Source organism: Gymnoscopelus braueri, assembly GCF_963280865.1.
Source record: "Gymnoscopelus braueri genome assembly, chromosome: 15".
In the NCBI taxonomy this organism is placed as follows: Eukaryota; Metazoa; Chordata; class Actinopteri; order Myctophiformes; family Myctophidae; genus Gymnoscopelus; species Gymnoscopelus braueri.
The window spans coordinates 12,517,979-12,541,385 of record NC_137620.1 but is presented as its reverse complement, the minus strand read 5'-3'; the positions used below and the strand labels follow the sequence as shown (position 1 = coordinate 12,541,385).

Genomic DNA, 23,407 nt, shown 5'->3' with positions numbered 1-23,407 from the left:
GTATAGTACCTGTAAACCGGCCACAAGAAATTGAAATTAAAAAATGTACTCAATGTATTGTGTCTGTCAGCTTTGTTAAATCTTCTGTTTGGTACAGTTTTATGTGCGGAAAGTTTTTCTCTCATTTATGAGAGTCTACAGTTAAAATTGGTATTGTTAGAAGAATATCGTTGCTGTCAGGCAGAAACATCTCCATATTTCAGCTTTTTATGTTTTTTGTAAATTAATGCCCTACTTCATCATACAAGAGTGTGGACTAAAGTAGTGAAAATAACAGATCTACAAGCGTTGCAGTTGTGAGTTTATAATTTAGATTATTTTCACTATTTTGAATGTTTTTACAGGGTTTCCACCCGACAGCAACATATGTATCCTTATACAGCATTAGTTAAAATTGCTCCATCCTCCATTGCATAAAATAATGTAGTTTCTTATAAACAGTAATACTGTGATGCTTCTTTTATTTTATTTCCCCCCCTCTTTTTTAAAGGTTTTTCATCTGGAAATTAGTTATCTGTGACTCAGACTCCTGATGCTAGTTAGATCATCATAAACTATAATGTATGAAACTGTAATAATATGGTTTGTATAAACAGTGCTAAATTATAATTCTTCTTCTTTTTTTAGGTGTTTCATCTGAAAATGAGTTTTCTGTGACTCAGACTGCTGATGTCACAGCCATGGAGGGAGAGACTGTCCACATCCAATGCTGCTGGAATAGAGACTTCAAGAGAGTGACAGTTAACTGGCTGAAAAATCAAACAGAGATTAAAAATGTAATTGTTAACAAACCCCTATGTAAGACTGATCAGGATAAGGTTGCCTGTAACTGTTCAACGTTGACTTTGTCAAATATATCAAGAAACGATTCAGCCACATATATCTGTAAAGTCACTATAGACATACCAGAATTCCAGCAGACCAAAGGGAATGGAACTATGATCACTGTCACAGCCAAACAGGACACAAGCAGTGGTGAGTAACAAGAGTTGAGGATGATGGCACTACATAGTAAATTAATCTGTCTGCCTATCAGATACCACCTGTAATGCATCCTGCATGTTCTTCTGATTTGATGTAACCCTCAGTGTTCAGTCAGTGGTGCATACACATTAACATGTGTTCATTTAACCACTTAAAATCTTTTACACTTATTTTTGGGCGGTGAAACCGCCCCTATAAGTGAGATTTGGAAAAATGTACAAATATCTTGCGCTGTGATCTGGGCCCAGGAAATTTGTACAATTATCCTGCGCTGTGATTGGCCAATCACAGTCTATTCAGGACTGTGATTGGCCAGTGTCACATGACACATGTGCATAGCCCTATATAAGAAACCATAACTTGAAAAAAAACATAAATTGGTTTTTTTCAAGTTATGGTTCCGTCCATCATAAAGAGTGTTTCAATAAATGTATTTATTTTTTGTACATGATTGGTTGACTCCATTCAGTATTGTGATTAGCTAGCAAGACACCGCCCACTTCACACAGGGTGTGATTTTTCTTTTGATGATGTGATGTAATGGGATGAATGGGATGTGTTGTGTTGTGCTGTTGTGTGGTGTGGTGTGGTGTGGTGTGGTGTGGTGCGGTGCGGTGTGTGGTGTGGTGTGGTGTGGTGTGGTGTGGTGGTGTGGTGTGGTGTGGTGTGGTGTGGTGTGGTGTGGTGTGGTGTGGTGTGGTGTGGTGTGGTGTGGTGTTGTGTTGTGTTGTGTTGTGTTGTGTTGTGTTGTGTTGTGTTGTGTTGCATCGCGATGCGATGCGATTTGTTGTGATGTGGCACTGAATTAAGACTGAGGATATCAAAGTTTTGTCTCAATCTAAACAATTTATCAACTTTTTATTTAACTAAATTAATAATAAGATTGTTATTTGATGTGCTGTGATGTGTTTACCACATAGACTGTATAAGGTTTACCATCAGCCTAGCAGCCTAGCTTCATGTGGATGTGAATATTGTACATTCTGTACACAGTATCCATGGGTATATCTATCTGTGTTCATGCTGATTAATTGATTGATTGAATGCTTTATTTAGAAAGACATGGAAACAGTACATGGAAGTACAATTCACAATACAAGGTCCTCTAAACTGGATCGCTCATAAAAGCACAGTGGCTTATTTAAAATTAGATCCCCGTGCAAGTACAAGAAATATGTACAATAGACAGTTTTAGGAGGAGGGGAGGGGGGGGGGGGTAGGTTAAGACTTTGACAGGGGCCAGTTGTGAGTTTATAATTTAGATTATTTTCACTATTTTGAATGTTTTTACAGGGTTTCCACCCGACAGCAACATATGTATCCTTATACAGCATTAGTTAAAATTGCTCCATCCTCCATTGCATAAATTAATGTAGTTTCTTATAAACAGTAATACTGTGATGCTTCTTTTACTTTATTTCCCCCCCTCTTTTTTAAAGGTTTTTCATCTGGAAATTAGTTATCTGTGACTCAGACTCCTGATGCTAGTTAGATCATCATAAACTATAATGTATGAAACTGTAATAATATGGTTTGTATAAACAGTGCTAAATTATAATTCTTCTTCTTTTTTTAGGTGTTTCATCTGAAAATGAGTTTTCTGTGACTCAGACTGCTGATGTCACAGCCATGGGGGGAGAGACTGTCCACATCCAATGCTGCTGGAATAGAGACTTCAAGAGAGTGACAGTTAACTGGCTGAAAAATCAAACAGAGATTAAAAATGTAATTGTTAACAAACCCCTATGTAAGACTGATCAGGATAAGGTTGCCTGTAACTGTTCAACGTTGACTTTGTCAAATATATCAAGAAACGATTCAGCCACATATATCTGTAAAGTCACTATAGACATACCAGAATTCCAGCAGACCAAAGGGAATGGAACTATGATCACTGTCACAGCCAAACAGGACACAAGCAGTGGTGAGTAACAAGAGTTGAGGATGATGGCACTACATAGTAAATTAATCTGTCTGCCTCTCAGATACCACCTATAATGCATCCTGCATGTTCTTCTGATTTGATGTAACCCTCAGTGTTCAGTCAGTGGTGCATACACATTAACATGTGTTCATTTAACCACTTAAAATCTTTTACACTTATTTTTTTTTGATGATGTGATGTAATGGGATGAATGGGATGTGTTGTGTTGTGTGGTGTGGTGTGGTGTGGTGTGGTGTGGTGTGGTGTGGTGTGGTGTGGTGTGGTGTGGTGTGGTGTGGTGCGTGGTGCGGTGCGGTGCGGTGCGGTGCGTTGCGTGGTGTGGTATGGTGTGTGGTGTGGTGTGGTGTGGTGTGGTGTGGTGTGGTGTGGTGTGGTGTGGTGTGGTGTGGTGTTGTGTTGTGTTGTGTTGTGTTGTGTTGTGTTGTGTTGTGTTGCATCGCGATGCGATGCGATTTGTTGTGATGTGGCACTGAATTAAGACTGAGGATATCAAAGTTTTGTCTCAATCTAAACAATTTATCAACTTTTTATTTAACTAAATGAGATGAAATAAGATTGTTATTTGATGTGCTGTGATGTGTTTACCACATAGACTGTATAAGGTTTACCATCAGCCTAGCAGCCTAGCTTCATGTGGATGTGAATATTGTACATTCTGTACACAGTATCCATGGGTATATCTATCTGTGTTCATGCTGATTAATTGATTGATTGAATACTTTATTTAGAAAGACATGGAAACAGTACATGGAAGTACAATTCACAATACAAGGTCCTCTAAACTGGATCGCTCATAAAAGCACAGTGGCTTATTTAAAATTAGATCCCCGTGCAAGTACAAGAAATATGTACAATAGACAGTTTTAGGAGGAGGGGAGGGGGGGGGGTAGGTTAAGACTTTGACAGGGGCCAGTTGTGAGTTTATAATTTAGATTATTTTCACTATTTTGAATGTTTTTACAGGGTTTCCACCCGACAGCAACATATGTATCCTTATACAGCATTAGTTAAAATTGCTCCATCCTCCATTGCATAAAATAATGTAGTTTCTTATAAACAGTAATACTGTGATGCTTCTTTAATTTTATTTCCCCCCCTCTTTTTTAAAGGTTTTTCATCTGGAAATTAGTTATCTGTGACTCAGACTCCTGATGCTAGTTAGATCATCATAAACTATAATGTATGAAACTGTAATAATATGGTTTGTATAAACAGTGCTAAATTATAATTCTTCTTCTTTTTTTTAGGTGTTTCATCTGAAAATGAGTTTTCTGTGACTCAGACTGCTGATGTCACAGCCATGGAGGGAGAGACTGTCCACATCCAATGCTGCTGGAATAGAGACTTCAAGAGAGTGACAGTTAACTGGCTGAAAAATCAAACAGAGATTAAAAATGTAATTGTTAACAAACCCCTATGTAAGACTGATCAGGATAAGGTTGCCTGTAACTGTTCAACGTTGACTTTGTCAAATATATCAAGAAACGATTCAGCCACATATATCTGTAAAGTCACTATAGACATACCAGAATTCCAGCAGACCAAAGGGAATGGAACTATGATCACTGTCACAGCCAAACAGGACACAAGCAGTGGTGAGTAACAAGAGTTGAGGATGATGGCACTACACAGTAAATTAATCTGTCTGCCTCTCAGATACCACCTGTAATGCATCCTGCATGTTCTTCTGATTTGATGTAACCCTCAGTGTTCAGTCAGTGGTGCATACACATTAACATGTGTTCATTTAACCACTTAAAATCTTTTACACTTATTTTTTTTTGATGATGTGATGTAATGGGATGAATGGGATGTGTTGAGTTGTGCTGTTGTGTGGTGTGGTGTGGTGTGGTGTGGTGTGGTGCGGTGCGGTGCGGTGCGGTGTGGGGTGTGGTGTGGTGTGGTGTGGTGTGGTGTGGTGTGGTGTGGTGTGGTGTTGTGTTGTGTTGTGTTGTGTTGTGTTGTGTTGTGTTGTGTTGTGTTGTGTTGTGTTGTGTTGTGTTGTGTTGTGTTGTGTTGTGTTGTGTTGTGTTGTGTTGTGTTGTGTTGCATCGCGATGCGATGCGATTTGTTGTGATGTGGCACTGAATTAAGTGATTAACTGAGGATATCAAAGTTTTGTCTCAATCTAAACAATTTATCAACTTATTATTTAACTAAATGAATAATAAGATTGTTATTTGATGTGCTGTGATGTGTTTACCACATAGACTGTATAAGGTTTACCATCAGCCTAGCAGCCTAGCTTCATGTGGATGTGAATATTGTACATTCTGTACACAGTATCCATGGGTATATCTATCTGTGTTCATGCTGATTAATTGATTGATTGAATACTTTATTTAGAAAGACATGGAAACAGTACATGGAAGTACAATTCACAATACAAGGTCCTCTAAACTGGATCGCTCATAAAAGCACAGTGGCTTATTTAAAATTAGATCCCCGTGCAAGTACAAGAAATATGTACAATAGACAGTTTTAGGAGGAGGGGAGGGGGGGGGGTAGGTTAAGACTTTGACAGGGGCCAGTTTGGAATTGCAGCCTCCTGAAGGTGATTCTTTAGGGCAGTTTTGAAAGTGAGTAGGGTTTTATACTCCTTTACTCCTTTAGGTAGGGCATTCCACATTCCACACATACATGCTCGTATGTGCATAGCCTATACAGTAAAATCTGGAATGTTAATTTAACTCTGAAAACGGTCCATTGTTACACTGCCAGTTACACTTTCTGTTGGTTAGATTTATACCCCACGGAGATCCCAGACAACTCTATGCTGATGGCCTTCACCGTGAGAGGCCTGATCACAGCTGTGATGATTGTGACCCTAGTGGCCGTGGGCTGTTACTACAAATGGAAGAAAAACAGACTCAGAGGTGAAACTCCTGATTCTTCATGTCGAACGCATTCAAACATCACAGTAAGACTGTTTCTCTACTGTCGCCCTAATTTCATCAAACCATTTTGTTTTTCTACCTTAAAGTACAGTCCACAGAGGAGACGTCCTGCCCAGGACAGCCTGAGACCAGCGTGTGACCTCCTGTTCATCGCCTCTAGCAGGAGGACTCAGGAAAAACATTGTATCAGCCAGCCATTGTACATCAGTAAACTTGTTAATTTCAAGATCCCCAGTTTGGTATGCATTAAGGCCTCTGGGCCCCCATAAATCTGGGAGTATAGACGAATCCACAGACGCACTGCCTGTAGCTGCCTGTAGGCGGTCATTGCTGCGGTGTCGTGGTGCGGAGCGTTGACACCGCAGCTATGGCTGCCTACAGGCAGCGCGTCTGTGGATTCGTCTATACAAATGGAACGTGTCCATTTGGTTCCATTTGTATACTCCCAGATTTACAGACCTGTAAGGGTCCATTTGGATCCTAACTATCAATCATTTAGCTTGGGACCACCTGGAACCCCCTCAAAGACCCCTGGGGGTCCCCAGACCCCACTTTGAAAACCACTGATAAACAATTATGAATGTACATTTTAAACTCGTCATGTCCTAGGGTGCACTGGCTCAGCCTGTTGACGCATGTACCTACCACAAAACAAACCCACTCACACTGTTCTGGTTTTGAGTCCAGCTCATGACCCGTGATAGATATCCCCTATACCCCACCCACTCCACCAACACTCTCTACGCCGCACAAAAAACAACAACAACAACAACAACACAGAAATATGCTAAACACCAGTCATAATAATAGCCCTCCATTACCTTGGTAGGCTACATCAAGGCCAGGTATTGTAAGATGAAGAGCCTCTTTGCACGCATGCATCTGTATTCTGTACTTGGTTGGTGCACAGTCTGAATGGATTAGGAAATCACCATTGAATGTTTCTCTGAAGAAGTTCACTGTTGAATTGGTAATGACTTATTAAATGAAAAATCTATCTTTTAATGTGCGTGTTATTTATAGTTCTGATTTAAGCCATCTACTATAGTATGACGTGACCTTTGCTCACAAGAACTGATCTTCAAGCTAACAACGCAACACCCCGTGCGATGAAGTATAACCTTTTACCCCTACTCTCTTCTCAGTTATTTGCTGTCACTTTGCAGCCATGCAGCAGGGGCCTTGTCACAATACCTTCTCTGCAGTCTATTTGTTCTGATGTCAAGTGAATTTTCTCACAGAAAGTGAGTCGGAACAATGTGACGATGTACTTTCCTCAAGATGTCCGTTTATCTCTGCTCGTGCGGTTGAGCGCTGCACTTTGAGATGTGACCTCCCAACAGAGGCTGTGGTTAACATTTTGCTAACACTTCCTTTTTGTTCAAAAACATTGTGACAGGATGATCAGTACACCCAGTGTGTGTGTGTGTGTGTGTGTGTGTGTGTGTGTGTGTGTGTGTGTGTGTGTGTGTGTGTGTGTGTGTGTGTGTGTGTGTGTGCGCACGTGCGTGCAAAGTACGACGTGTGGCTCTCGTGTGTATCTGGTAAGTTGGCTTGTCTCTGTCAGTGCATGTGTGTGACTGTATTGTGGGAGGGGGTTAGCTCTAAAGAAATGAGAGGTAAACTTGAGTTTGAACTGTTTAGAATGATGAAGCTTCTCCTGAGAAGTCTGCTCCTCTCCTTTCTCTGCTCTATCTCTTCTTGGGGTAGGTAAAAAACAATATATACAGCATACGCAGCATTTATTTCACTTCCAGCATGAATAATGGGCAGTGGTGGACACGACAGTAACAAACTACATAATACTTGAGTACTGTACCTAACTAAAGTACTGTGCTTTACTTGAGTATTTGTTTTTTTGGATACTTTTGATGACTTTCACTCCATCTCTCTACATAATTTCAAAGACAAATATTGTACTTGACTCCACTACATTTCTACGACAGTAAATTATGAATTAACTCTTAAACCCTATTTATAGTAAATAAAGTGTAGTGAAAATAGCAGATATAGTACACAAATATTTCACCAGGAGTACTGGGGTTGAGTACTTTGTCCACCACTGCTTCTGGGTCACATTTATAGTGCTACGGTAATGATACTGTCATAAGGTAATAATCGGGTATTTATAACCCATTAAGACCTGAGGCCGATTCTACAAATGCCTTCTAAATCAGTAGTTCTCATGCTTTCAAGATTTTAAAAAAATGTTCAAAAATAGCATGTGACATGCTGTGAGCTTGTATATCTGCTATCTTTTAATAGCCAACTTTAAATTCTAAAATGACACAGATGCTTTCCCGGCTTTCATGGGTTGGATTTGAACATACAGCTAATATTTGGTTGTCATTTATCAAGCAAGATACTGTATGTAGCTAAATATACCATATTATGCCGAAATGCAGTGATGTAATATTGTTTGTAATATGCAAACAAAACCTACAAATTTGAAAGGTTTGGACAACAACAGTGGATTGAACTCATTGGATACATTTTACCTATATTGATAAATCACTAGGTCAGCCCAAGTTCCTTTCAGAAAAAGGTTCTTCTTAAATTAAATGGTTAGTTTGGGAAATACAGTAACATCAATATAAAAGCTATACCCTTATTGCTGATTACCACTGTAGCCTGATTTATAATTTGATGTATACGATGGTGTTGCGTACCAATAATTTACGATCTACAAGCTCACAACGCATGCACAACATCGTTGTACAACAGAGCAAAGATTAGGCATACAGGAGTTTGCCATCCAGGATGTTTTTATGTTATTAGTATTGTTTGTCATTTCAACACAACAATCAAATGGCTTCTTGCTTGATGTTAAGATCATTGATTGATTGAATATTTCATTAACAGTTTGCAAAAAGAACAGAGGTACAGTTACACATTGTGATATGTTTTATTGCTGAACTCACTGGTCAATGAGATAAACAGCATAGATTTGTGCATGCTACAGTTAGATCACCATAAACTATAATGTATGTATGTATAAACATATGATGGATTATAATTCTTCCTTTTTTTTAGGTGTTTCATCTGGAAATGAGTTGTCTGTGACTCAGACTCCTGATGTCACAGTCATGGAGGGAGAGACTGTCCAAGTCCATTGCTGCTGGAATAGAGACTTCAAGAGAGTGACAGTTAACTGGCTGAAAAATCAAACTTTATTTAAACAAAATGTATTTAAACAATGTAAGACTGATCAGGAAAAGGTTGCCTGTAACTGTTCAACGTTGACTTTGTCAAATATATCAAGAAATGATTCAGACACATATATCTGTAAAGTCACTATAGACTTCGAATTCATACAGACTAAAGGGAAAGGAACTATGATCACAGTCACGGCCAGACACAACACAAGCAATGGTGAGTAACACGCCAAGGGTTCACCAGTGGTTTATAAAACATTCAACTGTTGCATTGAAGGAAAACAAAAATATATACTAATACAAAATAGGACAAATGTCACAATCGTTACATAGGCTTTTATTGCGAATGGCCCCTCTGCAAGATATTCGTTATAGCTTTTGGTTCTGCCTTTATAGAAACTCTCCACATCAGTATGCAAATAATTGCAGCTGCAATGTTTTTTTTTATTGATTGATTGATTGATTGATTGATTGATTGATCGATTGAGTGATTGATTGAATACTTTATTAAGAAGTTTGTTAACAGTACAGGTAGTACAGTGAAAGCTTATGAAAAGGATAACACAAAAAGCCCAAGGGGGCTTGTTTCGATTGCCATCAACCAGGAAGGTTGATTGAAATAGACATGAAATAAGCTTTCAGGACCAGAATGAAACTATGCCATCAATGTTAATAATTGTGTATCTAATTGGCAGTTTTCTAATGCTTAAGTCTGTCTTTGTGTCTTTCCTTTAAAGATTCAAATGGTTCTTCTGAAGAACGGTCTCTGCCACTGCCTGTCCTGATTTCCGTGGCGATCGTGTCTCCACTGCTCTTCATCACTTTCATCTGCCTCTGTTGTCTGCGGAATAGACAAGGTATACCAAACATTTTATTTACCACTTAAACCCTATACATGTCGGTGACATATACTTTTTCCCTTTGTCTCTTTGCTGAAAATAACCAATCGACAAGCTCACAGTGTGCGACGTATTGTGAGCTTGTAGATCTGCTATTTTCTGTGAACGTTCGCCTATATGACATGCCCAGAATAGCGATGCTATAGGGTTCATGTGGTTAAAGGACCTTATCCCATTGTCAATACATGTCAGTGATTTAGATTTCACACAATGTTTGCATACATCTTCTAAAAAAAAATACTATAACATGAATAATTCAGTCAATGTTGACATCATTACATGGTTAATAATTCAGAAATATTTGAATTTAATTTGTCATTTCAAATGTTAAATGCTTTCAAACGCAACAAAAACCTTTGACAAAAAAAGAAGAAGCACCACACTCAAGCAAGTGTCAAGTTTATGTGCAAGCTCAGAAAGTGTCGTATAATGCAACGCAACGCATTGTGAACTTGTAGATCAGCTGTTTTCGGTGAAGAGATTTGTGTTTGGGCAAAAAAGGATTGATTAATAGATGTAATTGTTTAACAAGGTTTTTCACACTTGAATACTTTATCACTGGGCTCCAATAGCCCTGGGTTCACTTCATACCGTGGGGCGACCATAGCTGAATAGTTAAAGAGCTCATTGGGACCTCCTGGGAAGCCAGAGGTTCTAGGTTCAATTCCAGCCATCAGCAATGTGTCGAAATGTGAGCAAGACACTTAACCCCTAACTGCTACCCCCTCTGTGCTCCTTTGTGGGCTGAAACAGAATTTCCCCCGCAGGATGATAATTTTTTTTTTTGAAGTATCACGTTTCATTTAATCCAGGGTTAACATTTGTCAACGTCACATCACAGATTTATAGGTGTAAAAAAAGTGGGTGAAATCCTTTTTTGTACAAGCTCCCATCATTTGTAATTTTGGTCCAATAGAGATACCTTGTCCCCAGGTATAAAATGTTTAGGATTTCACACTTTACACTGGAAGACGCCAGCCCACAGTTTCGGGCTGTGATTGTAGTCAGATGACCCACTCAATTCAATTCAATTCAATTCAAAGGAGCTATATTGGCATGAGAAAAAAATACGTTTACATTGCCAAAGCAAGTGTCAAAATATAATAAAAACTGTTTTAACACTCACTGTTATATTTTAACACAATGTTTCACCTTATTGTTCATTGAACTGTGAGTTGCAACCCTGCTACAGAGTGGTGTTCATGACCACTGTGTTAAAAGTGACGCTAAGCGTTGTTCAAAAAATGCTAGTGTGAAGTGTTGCTAAGCATGGGGTGCAGGTTTAAGAAAGGGGTACCGTTAGCCCAGGGTTAAGTTAGGTGTGGAAGGGGTTTCAGTGGGGCAATGTATTATGTTGTCATTAGACCTCAAGCACTGCCCATCTGCTCACAATAAGAATGGAGCAAAGGGACAAAGGTAACATGTTGATGTAATTACTCTGGTATCAGAACACAGTAAAGATACAATGTAAAGTGGATCAGACTAAAGAATAATGGTTTGCAATTCTGATGGCTCAATACCTGTCAATTAAATCCTGCATGTGTGTGTGTGTGTGTGTGTGTGTGTGTGTGTGTGTGTGTGTGTGTGTGTGTGGGGGTGTGTGTGTGTGTGTGTGTGTGTGTGTGTGTGTGTGTGTGTGTGTGTGTGTGTGTGTGTGTGTGTGTGTGTGTGTGTGTGTGTGTGCGTGTGCGTGCGTGCGTGCGTGTGTGTCTCAGGGAAAGCAGCCAGGGTGATCTATGAGGTGCCCCATGACCACCGTGATTCCTCCACTGCGGTGGAGATGGCAGATTTGGAGGAGCAGATGGGGGTGGATGGACACAGCACCACCTCCTCCCGTGGCTCCTCACATTGGGTGAGTCTATACAGACAACAAGGTCACCTATATCACACTAGTTGGGCCACTTTAAACATTATTTTATACTTTGGCTATTCAAAAATAGCAGATCTACGAGCTCATAGCGAGGCACTCGGTGAGCTTGTAGATCTGCTACTTTTGAAAAGTTGTGAAAATGTGTGCAAATCTTTGAATAGGTATAATGTATAATGTAATAATGTATGTAATTTCTTTTAAGGGAAAATGTTTAACTCAAATCTTTGGTCCTTGGGGGGGTTTTGAATAGCGAAAGTAAGATAATGGTTATATAGGCTATAACGAAAAATCTAAAATGACACCGATGCGTTCCCTTCCCGGTTTTAATGGGTTAAAGGTAGACCTGGGCGACCACCGGTAGCTTATACCACATGCAGGCACTAATGCCTGACAGTGAATCGCCAGTTTGATTCCGAAGCCGGCCGGACCATTTGCTACATGTTACTCCCTCTCTCTCCCACCTATCATGTCTCTCTACACTGACCTATCGAAGCAGAAATTGATTAATACAAAAATGTAATAAATAAATAAATCATGAACCCTAGCCTCCCTACAATGGGCATGTCTGGAGGGACAAAGTTTTCTATTTTGGCTCAGATAGTGAATATACAGTATAATTAGGCATGCAGGGCTGATAAATATCCTACTTACTGTATCCCTTTTTTATTATATCTGCTCTCACGTTAAAAAGAAATAAAGAAAAATGGTTTACGCCTAATGTGGCTATTTTGAGCCATTTATAACTGTAACAAAGATATTGATCAACCTAGAGGCCACAAATGAAAGCTACTGCCAGTCACTAGCATAGCATGTGGGCGCATTTAGGTACCTTTTCAGAATGTGTCTGTGTGTGAGGGATGTATAAGCACTGTGCATGATACACTAATTCATTTTAGGGTTAGGGCTAATACATTTTAATCTGGTCACACCTTTTTTCAAATCATTGTTTTCTTTTAGCCTTCTTTTAGTTTGAATGTGTAAAACATAATTATTGCTGTTGCTAAATCTTTTTTTGTTTTTCTATAGTACTTTTCTGTAGTGCCTATACGTAAAATTGTGCGCAATACACTCCAAATGATCTGAATCAATAGATCATTACACCTTATTTGATCAAGTTTAGAACATTTACATTAGTACATTTACTTAAGTACTGTACTTAAGTAAAACTTTGAGGTATTTGTACTTTACTTGAGTATTTCCAATTTCCAATACTTTTACTTCTACTCCACTACATCTCGGATCCAAATATTGTACTTTTACTCAACTGCATTTATTTGAAAACTTTAGTTACTAGTTACTTTGTAGATTTTATTACAAAACATACATTACCCACTTCCGCCCTATATACATTTCGGCCATTTAAAAATAGCCGGTTTACAAGCTCACAATGCGTCGGATCGCGACTCATTGTGACCTTGTAGATCTGCTATTTTCAAATTATTTGTATACATTTGAAAACTTGAAATGGGACATTCTGCATAATGAGTGCTTTTACTTTTGGTACTTTAAGTACATTTTGATGCCAATACTTTTGTACTTTTGCTCAAGTACATTTTGAATTCCGGACTTTTACTTATTTTGAGTACATCTATATTACAGTATTGATACTTTTATTAAGTAAACATTTTGAGTACTTTTTCCGCCACTGGCTGCAACGTATCCATCCATGTTTGTTGACGCCCAGAACAAATCCATGCAGTGTTGACAGAGCATTGTGAAAGCCAGCCTGCTACCAGCCACCCATGCATCTCTGACTAATTGTAACCCAACACTCACACCCACTCAGCTCCACACTGCAAGCACTCACACAAAGGTCAAGCAAGGTGACAGACACAGTGATCTTTTCAGCACCGCCATAAATCCCCACCTATTCAGTCTGGATGCCAACAGTAAATGTGTCTCTGTTTGGTATAACGATTTAACCACTTTAACCCTGGCATCCCAATTTTGGACATGTCATTATATACAGGCGGGGGGGGGATTAGACTTTTATTTTTAAATAGCAGATATACAAGCTCACATGTGTCACGATGCGACTCAAGTGGATAAGTAGTTAATAAATAGATGTTCACTCTCCATGGGTTTTCCTCTCTCTCTGTATCTCTCTCTCTCTCTCTCTCTCTCTCTCTCTCTCTCTCTCTCTCTCTCTCTCTCTCTCTCTCTCTCTCTCTCTCTCTCGTTTGTTCTCACAGTGTCAGGTGACGCTGTACGAGTCCATTGACTACTTTGAACGTGCGGAGGACAAAGGCACTGGAACGGATGAGGAGCCGCACAGCCCAGTGGACACTTAACAGTATTTTCTGATATCTTGTGCTGTACATACATTTCCCCACATTATTGTATATAACGGTAGAAAGAGATATGGGTCACATGATCCGCCAGATTTTTTATTTTTTTAACTTTCATTCAACTGACCTTAACTGGTCTTAACTGGTCAACCAGGTCTGAATGGGTTAAGGCTTAACCCATTCAGACCTGGAACGCATCGATTTTAGATTTTAACCACTTTAACCGTTATTTCATACTTTGGCTATTAAAAAATAGCAGATATACAAGCTCACAGCGCGGCACTTGTATATCTGCTTTGTTTGAAAAAAAAGTGAAAATGTGTGCAAATCTTTGAATGTATCCTTTTTTTAATTACTAAATAAATATTTTGAGTTGGGGGTCGGCGGCCAAATACATATAATTTTGGGTAGTCCTTGACATGGAAAAGTTTGAGAACCACTGATATCTAGCAACCTACGTTTTTCTCAGAAACCTGTCAGGCCTTAATGGGTTTATGGGTTTACGGGTGGATCTTAGCGCAAAGACAAAGGCGGAAGATGATAACCAAGGACCGGCACTTGTCTGTCGATCTCTTTCACACAAAAGAGACAAAAGCAGTCAATTTGCAACAATACAGGTGTGCAGCTTGAGCTCTGTGAGGTGAGCGAACTGCTAGGCGAGCAAGTGCCCTCACCTAGCGGTGCACATAGGGTTGGGATCCTTTAGGGTTTGAACGATTCCGGTTCCTTAACGATTCCCTCTTAACGGTCTGATTCCTTAATGGTTCCTTTTAACAATTCCTATATTAAGAATATATAATATATTCAACACAAATTCAATTATACCGTATTGCATTTATATTATTGTAGTGGTTCTCAAAGTGAGGTCCAGGGACCTTCTGGGTTGCTTGAGGGGGTTCCAAATGGACCCTTACAGGTCAGTAACTCTGAGAGTATACAAATGGAACCACACACTCTCAGAGTTATGATCAGTTTTCTGAAAATCGTATGTTACTATAATAATATCAGTGGTTCTCAAACTTTTTTCATGTCAAGGGCAACCCAAAATAATATGTATTTGGTCACGGACCCCCATCTCTAAATATTTTGTTCCAGGGACCCCCCACCAGAAGCAAAGATTTGGGTTACAAATGTTCGCTTTCTGACTTTCAAAAAAGATTTGCAAAAATGTTCATGATTTAAAAAAAAATAGCAGATCTACAAGCTCATAGCGCGGCACTCGGTGCCGCGCAATGAGCTTGTATATCTGCTATTTTTGAATAGCCAAAGTATAAAATAATGGCTATAGCTAAAATCTAAAATGACACAGATGCGTTCCCGGATTCCAGTCCACATAACCAGCTCTGACAGTGTGATAAACCGGTTCCCGGAAACGGTTCCAAATGTGATGGAACCGATTCCGGCTCAATGCCGGACCCGGTTCCTCCAGTTCCTCCGGTTCCAGATCCCAACCCTATAGCGGTGCCATGTCCGTGCTGTTGAATCAACACTGTTCGAGCTTGCGTCCCGATAGAGGACATGACCCAGGTTTTGAGCCAAGCTAGACTCAAAGCCAGGGTGGGCAATTGTGTATCATTGTTTTCTGCATGTATGCATTTGTAAATGACTGTATAGCAATGTAAATATTTTTCTATAAAGTCTCAGTATTATCCAGCGTTATGGCGTGTACTCATTTCTTCAAGGAGTATGTAGATGTACTGTATATGAGCCAGGCACATCATATACTGTATATCGTTGCTGTCGGGCAGAAACCTCTTATCTCCATATTTTAACTTTTTGTGTTTTATTTGTAAATGAACGCTCTACTTGATCACACTACAGCATCACACAAAAGCCTCAAAAGTAGCAGATCTCTGCAAGCTCAAAGCGTAACGCGAAGCAATACGTTTTGATCTGCTACTTTTGCTATTTTTTAATTTGAAGAGTTTTGGACATGTGAGGTTTCCACCTGACAGAGACGATATATATATAGATCTGTGTCTGTGTCACTGAGACAGAAAGATGAGAAAATTGCTTGATTTAGGACCTGTACAAAGCAACCCATACTGCCTATTAACTACACAGTAAAATTGTCAGTGTCATTTTAAGGAGTGTACAAATGTAACAAAATTGAAATGTGCATTTGCTTACATTTTTACACCCTCAGAGTTACAAATGGACACATTAACACTGAGGATTTAACTGCATAGGGTGACTGACAGCTCAGAAACTCATGCCCAGGTTTCACAATATTAAAAAAAAAACATTAACTTCAATGGATCAAACTGATTGGGTTAGGTTCCAATGGCAATGTCGTACACATGGATGAGCAGTATTTTTCATATTTTTAAAGTTAAGAGACAATTCTTAAAAAACAGAAAATGAATTGGGTAACACAGTGATGTGTTCCAGATCCGCTAGACGCTAGTATAGGCTACTTTATCTATGTTCCTTCACAGGTCCTATTTATAACATGCCTTATATACCTCGTACTGTACCTGGCCTGTCATTGGGACCTCAACTGCTACACACTATATTATTTATCTATCTATATAGTATCTATTCCTGCACCAGCAGATCTTTTTCAAATGATAAAAGGAGTGATTTCTTGGTGACCAGTCTAATCAGTGGCGCTTTTGTATTTTACTGTATTTCCATCATACAAAACACATTGATACATTTATTTATTTATTTATAATAGCTTTTTGCAGTTAAGTTTGATACATTTGGTGTAATTATTTGTATCAAAATACATGTTGAGGTATTTTTTGGCCTACCAATGTTTTTTTAATGAATACTATAGGGTGGTCAATCTCTATTACGCAAACAAAGACATTTCAAGGTTTCACAATGACTTGTGAGTGACTGTGACGAGGATGAAACTGTGGCTGTGTGGAAACCGTGACAGCGAGGGGCTCTACATAATAAGCCAAAACCTAGAGACCGTCACAGACGATGTTTCCATTTCCTGTCATTGACCTACACGTAGGCCCGAGGTCAGTGACAGCCGGAAATGGAAACATTGTCTCTGATTGTATACACATCCTCTGCTAGGCCTCCTGACGTGTGAATATGATACATAAGCTCCAACACAACACGTAAACACACACACACACACACACACACACACACACACACACACACACACACACACACACACACACACACACACACACACACACACACACACACACACACACACACACACACACACACACGCACACACACACAACCCCACACACACACGCACGCACACGCACGCACACACACACACACACACACACACACACACACACACACACACACACACACACACACACACACACACACACACACACACACACACACACACACACACACACACACACGCACACACACAGAATATGACTATTCATATAAACATTCCCAATTGCCCAGAATTCAAGCATTTACTCTGCTTGAATTGATTCACAGTTTACTCTTCTAATGCACAATTCCTGCCGCTGAAAATATAAAAGTGACTGCTGACATTTCAAATGGAGAACTTTGACATTCCCCTCTGTCATGCATGATGCAGAGATTAAGTTTCCACATAGCAATGATGAAATAAACCTCACTTATCCTGCAGCAGCTGTGTCCAAACTTGAACATAAAGAAAACACACTTAACAGACAAATACACCTTAAGAATCCTCAGTGTTCACTTATCCATTTGTAACTCTCAGAGAGTGCACAGATGTATCGACATGGACCCTTTGATTACAGTTGTACTCTCTAATATAAATGATTGTCACAAGAATTTCCAAACCCTTAATCTCTGGACCTGGTGATTCAGACACTTTACAGACCGTGTAAAGCTGTGACACACCCACAGTACGTTGACCTACTGTAGAACATGCAAAGTCACTGCTAAACGCTCACTTTTTCTTCACTGTTCACATACACCAGTGGTTCTCAACCTGTGGGTCGGGAGGGGGTCCCCACATGATTTTTTGGGGGGGAGGTCCCCAGATGACAGTGAAGTGACAATTTAAGGACTTTTAAGACCTTTTTAATACCGAAAAAAAGAGGAAAGAAAGAGAAGAAAAAGACCATTGGCCAATTTGTCAAAGTATATATATAAGAAAGAGGCAAAACATTTGAAAATAGCAGATCTACAAGCTCACAACGCCTCGTGTTGCGAGGCATTGTGAGCTTGTAGATCAGCTATTTTCACAATATTTATCTGTGGAACCGAGTCAAACTAAATTGAATGCCTCAACTCCTACAATTCCAAGTGCTGTCAGGGTGGGGGGTCCCTATTAGTTCAAATACGATTATTTTGGGGGGGTCACGGCCTGAAAAGGTTGAGAACCACTGACATACACAGTAGAATCCTGACCTTTGGACTCAAAGGGATCCATTTATTTACACTCTAACTCTAACTCACTCACTCATGATTTTACTGTGTTATGCACGGCTACAAAAAACAAAAAAAGGTGTTAACCACCATGCATCCTGCTGTTGTTTTCTCACACTCTCTCAAACTTTCTCATAACACTCTCAAACTTTTTCATGTAACTGCATAAAAGCCATTGATATTCTACACTGTGGGTTGAATAAAGGATTTTTGTTGGATTTTTACCAGAGAAAAATAAGTAGTTAACAAACTTAAACCCACTCGTTGTACTTCAAATCCATTTAATAAACAATAAATAGCAAACATAGCTGAGCTACAAGCTCAAAACGCATCGTGGGCTTGTAGATCGGCTATTTCACCTAATGTTCACCTAATGATCACCTATTTTCGCGGAATGTTTGCCTGTGTTTAGGCTGTGGGCCTTGGCTGTATACCTACAATACCATTAACCATGAACACGGAGACATTTGCCGAGCGAAGACGTGGCCATCATAGATTACACTGCTGCTGTTCTTTTGCCTCTCCCCCCATGATGAACTGTTTGGGGAAATACAATAAACTACTGTCCTCCCAGAGTTGGGTGTCTTCTATATAGCAGCACTGACAATGATTATGCAACCAGATTAAAAGCTACCAGTGTCTTAGAAACCACACCTCACTGGGGACTAGAGAAATCACACACACACACGACACACACACACACACACACACACACACACACACACACACACACACACACACACACACACACACACACACGTGTGTGCATGTTCACGCATAACCACGTGTAATCTTACGCTCACTGCCGCCCCGACCACACAGTGAGCAAGAAATTACACGAAAGTCACCCACAGAAATTCCAGCATTGAGAAACGACGCTCAAAAAGTTACAACCAGGAACCAGGGTTGTGGCTCTTTCGGAGCGGGAACTTTGGGGGGGGGGTGGTACCGTAGGGGTAACATACACTGTTTGTTTTGTATGCTTGTATGTCTTATTGACCTGTATGTGAATTGGAAAATACCAATAAAGAAACATTGAACAAAAACAAAAAAAGTTAGAACCAGAGAATGCTGTTACATGGGACAAAGCAGGTGAACCCAAGTGCAGACTCAAACGAGGAGACAGGGATGAGGTAAAAAAAAGATTGTCTCCAGGACTGGAGACAATCAATCAATCAATCAACTTTATTTGTCACAAATACAGGTAACAGTGAGGTCAGGTGAAACTCTTCTTTATGCAGGCTTTCACGTTTGCAGCTCAAGGAGCAAAAGAAAATAATTAGCTAGAAAGCATGGAAAACAAAATGAGCCCAAAAAGCCTGAGAAAGCAGCATGTTAACACAAACCAGGGTCAGAGCAGATGGCATTTCAAACTGGCAGCGTAGAAGTGTAAGTGCAGTGGCAGGGCTTAGTATTCATAGGGGTCTTCATTCTAGAATAGGCTGCAGCTGGTGGGGCCAACTCCCACCTGTCTCCACTCACGCACACACACACACACACACACACACACACTCACACACATGCATGTGCACGCGCGTGCGCACGCACGGCGCACACACACACGCACACACGCACACACGCACACACGCACACGCACACACAGACACACACACACACACACACACACACACACACACACACACACACACACACACACACACACACACACACACACACACACACACACACACACACACACAGGATGGGAAGTACAAGTCATAGCAGATGACAGTGCACAATCTGCACATGCATGCTTAGGTTTTTTTAAACGTAGGCCTATTACATTCTTGCCAGAACCAGAGACATGCTCAAAGATGTAGTGTACTGTATGCAGTACTTAAAGACCCCCATCTCTGGTGCCACATGCAGAGCACTGAAGCCCACAATGCTTTACGCACACATCCTGAACCTTTTTTTTATGGCAAAACAAAACAAATAACAGAATTTAAACCAGTATGTCTGGTCGAGTTAGACAGTGGACCTCCTCTTAAATAAATACATTTCATAAAGACAGAGATCAGAGAGAGCATGAAGCAGATGACTAATATACTCCAAAACGATCTATGATGTGGAGAGTGTACATTGGGCGTTGTGGGATTGAGGTTTTGTTGGCATAATCGTAACCGCCTCCCCAAAACAAACACTCTGTTATTACCGCACCCTTAGCCACACACTTACGCTGTAATAGCTCTAATGGCGGCTTTTTTTTTCATAGACCTTTATCCCATTGTTAGGCAGGTATAAAAAGGAGCCTCCGCTCCGTTCGACTACTCATTCACTTCTCTTTCTTTGTCGTTTTTATACTGACATCTCAAGCCAACAGCCACCATGACCAGCCTAGAGACAGCCATGGCCATCCTCATGAAGACCTTCGATACGTACGCTTCCTCCGACGGAGACAAGGGCTCCCTGAGCAAGGCCGAGGTGAAGAAACTGATGGAGAAGGAACTGCCCGGCTTGATGAAGGTACTGTAGATCATCGGTTCTCAAAGTGGGGTCCGGGGACCCCCAGGGGTCCTTGGGGTCCTCGAGCAAAATCTGTTAATAATGCATCACAATAATTTTAACCACTTTAACCTTTTATACTTTGGCAAAATCTTTTTGTGCAAATCTTTGAATATATATATTTTGTAAAGCGAACAGTTGTATCTCAAATCTTTGCTTCTGGGGGTCCCTGGAACTAAATATTTTGAGATGGAGGTCCGCGGCCAAATACATATCATTTTGGGGGTCCTTGGCATGAAAGGGTCCTTGTGAATGGATAGTGCAAGGTTCAAGGTGTTTATACAATGTCATATGACACAGCTGGTAGCAGCATTTCATTTCACTTCAAGCTTCCTCAACAGTGTAGATAGCAATGAAAAATAAAATGAGATAGCAATGGTAAAAGTGTAATAGTGATAATAATAAAATGGGAATACAAATAGCAAAATGGTAATAATATGTCTATATTATGTAGACAGTATAGTACTGAGATACAGTAAAGAGGGTTTACAGTGAGGTGATCACGTGTCACATTGTGAGCCACACTCGAACCCGGCACGTGGCAGTTATAGGCGTGCGCTTGCAACTCTTTAGAGCATTGGTTCTCAAAGTGGAGTCCACGGACACCCAGGGGTCCTTGGGGACGTTCCAGGGGGGTCCCCGTCAAAAGTAGTTAATATAGCATAACAATCATTTTAACCACTTTATCCATTTATACGTTGGCTATTCAAAAACAGCAGATCTACAAGCTCACAGCGTGGCACGAAGCGAGCTTGTATATCTGCCATTTTTGAAAATCTTGATTAGAAAACCTTCATTTTTTATTTGTTTAAGTCTTCTCTTCTGGGGGGTCCCTGGCACAAAACATTTTCAGATTGGGGTCCACTGCCAAATATATGTAAATTTGGGGGTCCTTGAGATGGAAAAGTTAGAGGCCTGTTTGACAGTGTTGCACATAATGTACACTATAGTTATGATTGCTCTTATTCTAAGAGCTTAAGTGGTTATGGTAAATTCTTCTGCACCTTTCTCTCATTCAGATTTCCACAGCTGTGTGAGGCTTGAATTATAACTGACACACACAAAGAAGTCTTGATTATTATGGAAAATAAGCATTCATCAGTCATCCTCTGCATGCTGTTGGACTTGAGAGTTTTTACCAATATACCACAACAATGCTCTTATGTGTGGATATGTTTTTGTTTCCCTTACGCAGGCGTGTAAGAACCCAGGGGCAGTGGACGGACTCATGAAGTCCCTTGACCACAACGGTGACGCCACGGTGGACTTCCAGGAGTTTGTGGTCCTGGTGTCTGCTCTGTGCTGTGCATGCCACGACCGCGTCTGCAAGAAGTGATCGTTCTTCCCACTAAACACCCCATCAGAGCAGGGTCCTCTCTGCTTTGTCCCCGGACACCCTCTACTAGCTTTGTTCGCAATGTTGTCTATAGTTTGATGTTCTAAAAAATAAAAAAATAAAAAGCTGAAAATCTCCTGTTGTGTTCTTCAGACTTGACTGTGATTGGCTTGCCTGTGGGAAGTTTGGTTGAAAACATCTAAATGTAAATATATTTGTACACAGGGTATATTCATTACATTAAGGAGCATATTACATCAGAATTATCTATCTCTCTATCCATCCATCCGTCTGTCTGTCTGTCTGTCTGTCTTTTGTCCCCCCCAAAATAAATTTAAAAAATAAATGAAATCTATATTATATCATTTCGACCATAAAACCGAGTTTCACACACTTTGAGTATATATGGTATATTTGCTGTTTTTTTTCTCCTAAAATGCATATTTGGGGCATTTGGAAACATATATGGCACGTACTGTATTTCATTACTGTACAGGAAGGAATGATGCAGAGTGCACTTTGCTTTGTTCTCACATAAATCAAGGTAAAGGTGCACACAGTGATGGAAGAAGTACTCACATTTTTTACTTAAGTAAAAGTATCCTATACCCTGAAATATTGAAATTTGGACATACTCCAGTAAAGTAAAAGTACCTCACAATTGTGCTTAAGTACAGTATTAAAAATGTACTTTCCACCACTCTGCACTGCACTTAAACCCAAACACAGTTGACCGGGGTCCCTCAGGGTCCAATACTACGCCCGCTAGTATTTCCCTCTATTCACCAAATCTCGTCGCCGAAAGTAGCTGATCTACAACACGTTGTGAGCCTTTGTAGATCTGCTATTTCCCCCAAAATGTTTGCCCCAGAATAGGGATGCTAAGTGGTTATTATGTTGAAAACGTGCATGTTGTTCTATGCTGACAGAAAATGTCACTCCTCTGGTGGAGATGCAACAACTCAAAGCCACCAACCTCTGTGTGCATGTGGTCAGGACTGTGTCTGCATCAGATGGAACATTTCAGACACATATACTGTGGCTCTGTCAGTGGTGTACAGTACATTTGCTCAAGTACGGTATTTTCTTTTACTTTACTTGAGTATTTCCAATTTTCAATACTTTTACTTCTACTCCACTACATCTCAAAGGCAAATATTGTATATTAAATA

General features: G+C 40.1%; 2 protein-coding genes across 2 annotated transcripts; both read left to right on the top strand.

Annotated features, from left to right (window-relative positions):
- Positions 1-7,412: 7,412 nt before the first annotated feature.
- On the top strand, positions 7,413-15,633 carry LOC308101794 (uncharacterized protein). Its single transcript, XM_080451270.1, has 5 exons — positions 7,413-7,532; positions 8,860-9,198; positions 9,719-9,838; positions 11,596-11,732; positions 13,943-15,633. Exons 1-5 carry the CDS (start codon positions 7,439-7,441, stop codon positions 14,039-14,041), a joined length of 789 nt encoding a protein of 262 aa, XP_080307396.1. The 5' UTR covers positions 7,413-7,438; the 3' UTR covers positions 14,042-15,633.
- A 5,017-nt stretch (positions 15,634-20,650) lies between these two features.
- LOC308101896 (protein S100-P-like) lies at positions 20,651-22,370 on the top strand. The gene is made up of 2 exons (XM_080451430.1): positions 20,651-20,860; positions 22,095-22,370. Exons 1-2 carry the CDS (start codon positions 20,723-20,725, stop codon positions 22,233-22,235), a joined length of 279 nt encoding a protein of 92 aa, XP_080307556.1. The 5' UTR covers positions 20,651-20,722; the 3' UTR covers positions 22,236-22,370.
- The last annotated feature ends 1,037 nt before the right edge of the window (positions 22,371-23,407 follow it).

Excerpts from the sequence above, each read along its gene's own strand:
- LOC308101794 (XM_080451270.1), top strand. The coding sequence starts at position 7,439 with ATGAGAGGTAAACTTGAGTTTGAACTGTTTAGAATGATGAAGCTTCTC. Across the intron at positions 9,199-9,718 it reads CAGACACAACACAAGCAATG|ATTCAAATGGTTCTTCTGAA; the intron begins GTGAGTAACACG and ends TTTCCTTTAAAG. Across the intron at positions 9,839-11,595 it reads TTGTCTGCGGAATAGACAAG|GGAAAGCAGCCAGGGTGATC; the intron begins GTATACCAAACA and ends TGTGTGTCTCAG.
- LOC308101896 (XM_080451430.1), top strand. The coding sequence starts at position 20,723 with ATGACCAGCCTAGAGACAGCCATGGCCATCCTCATGAAGACCTTCGAT. Across the intron at positions 20,861-22,094 it reads AACTGCCCGGCTTGATGAAG|GCGTGTAAGAACCCAGGGGC; the intron begins GTACTGTAGATC and ends TCCCTTACGCAG.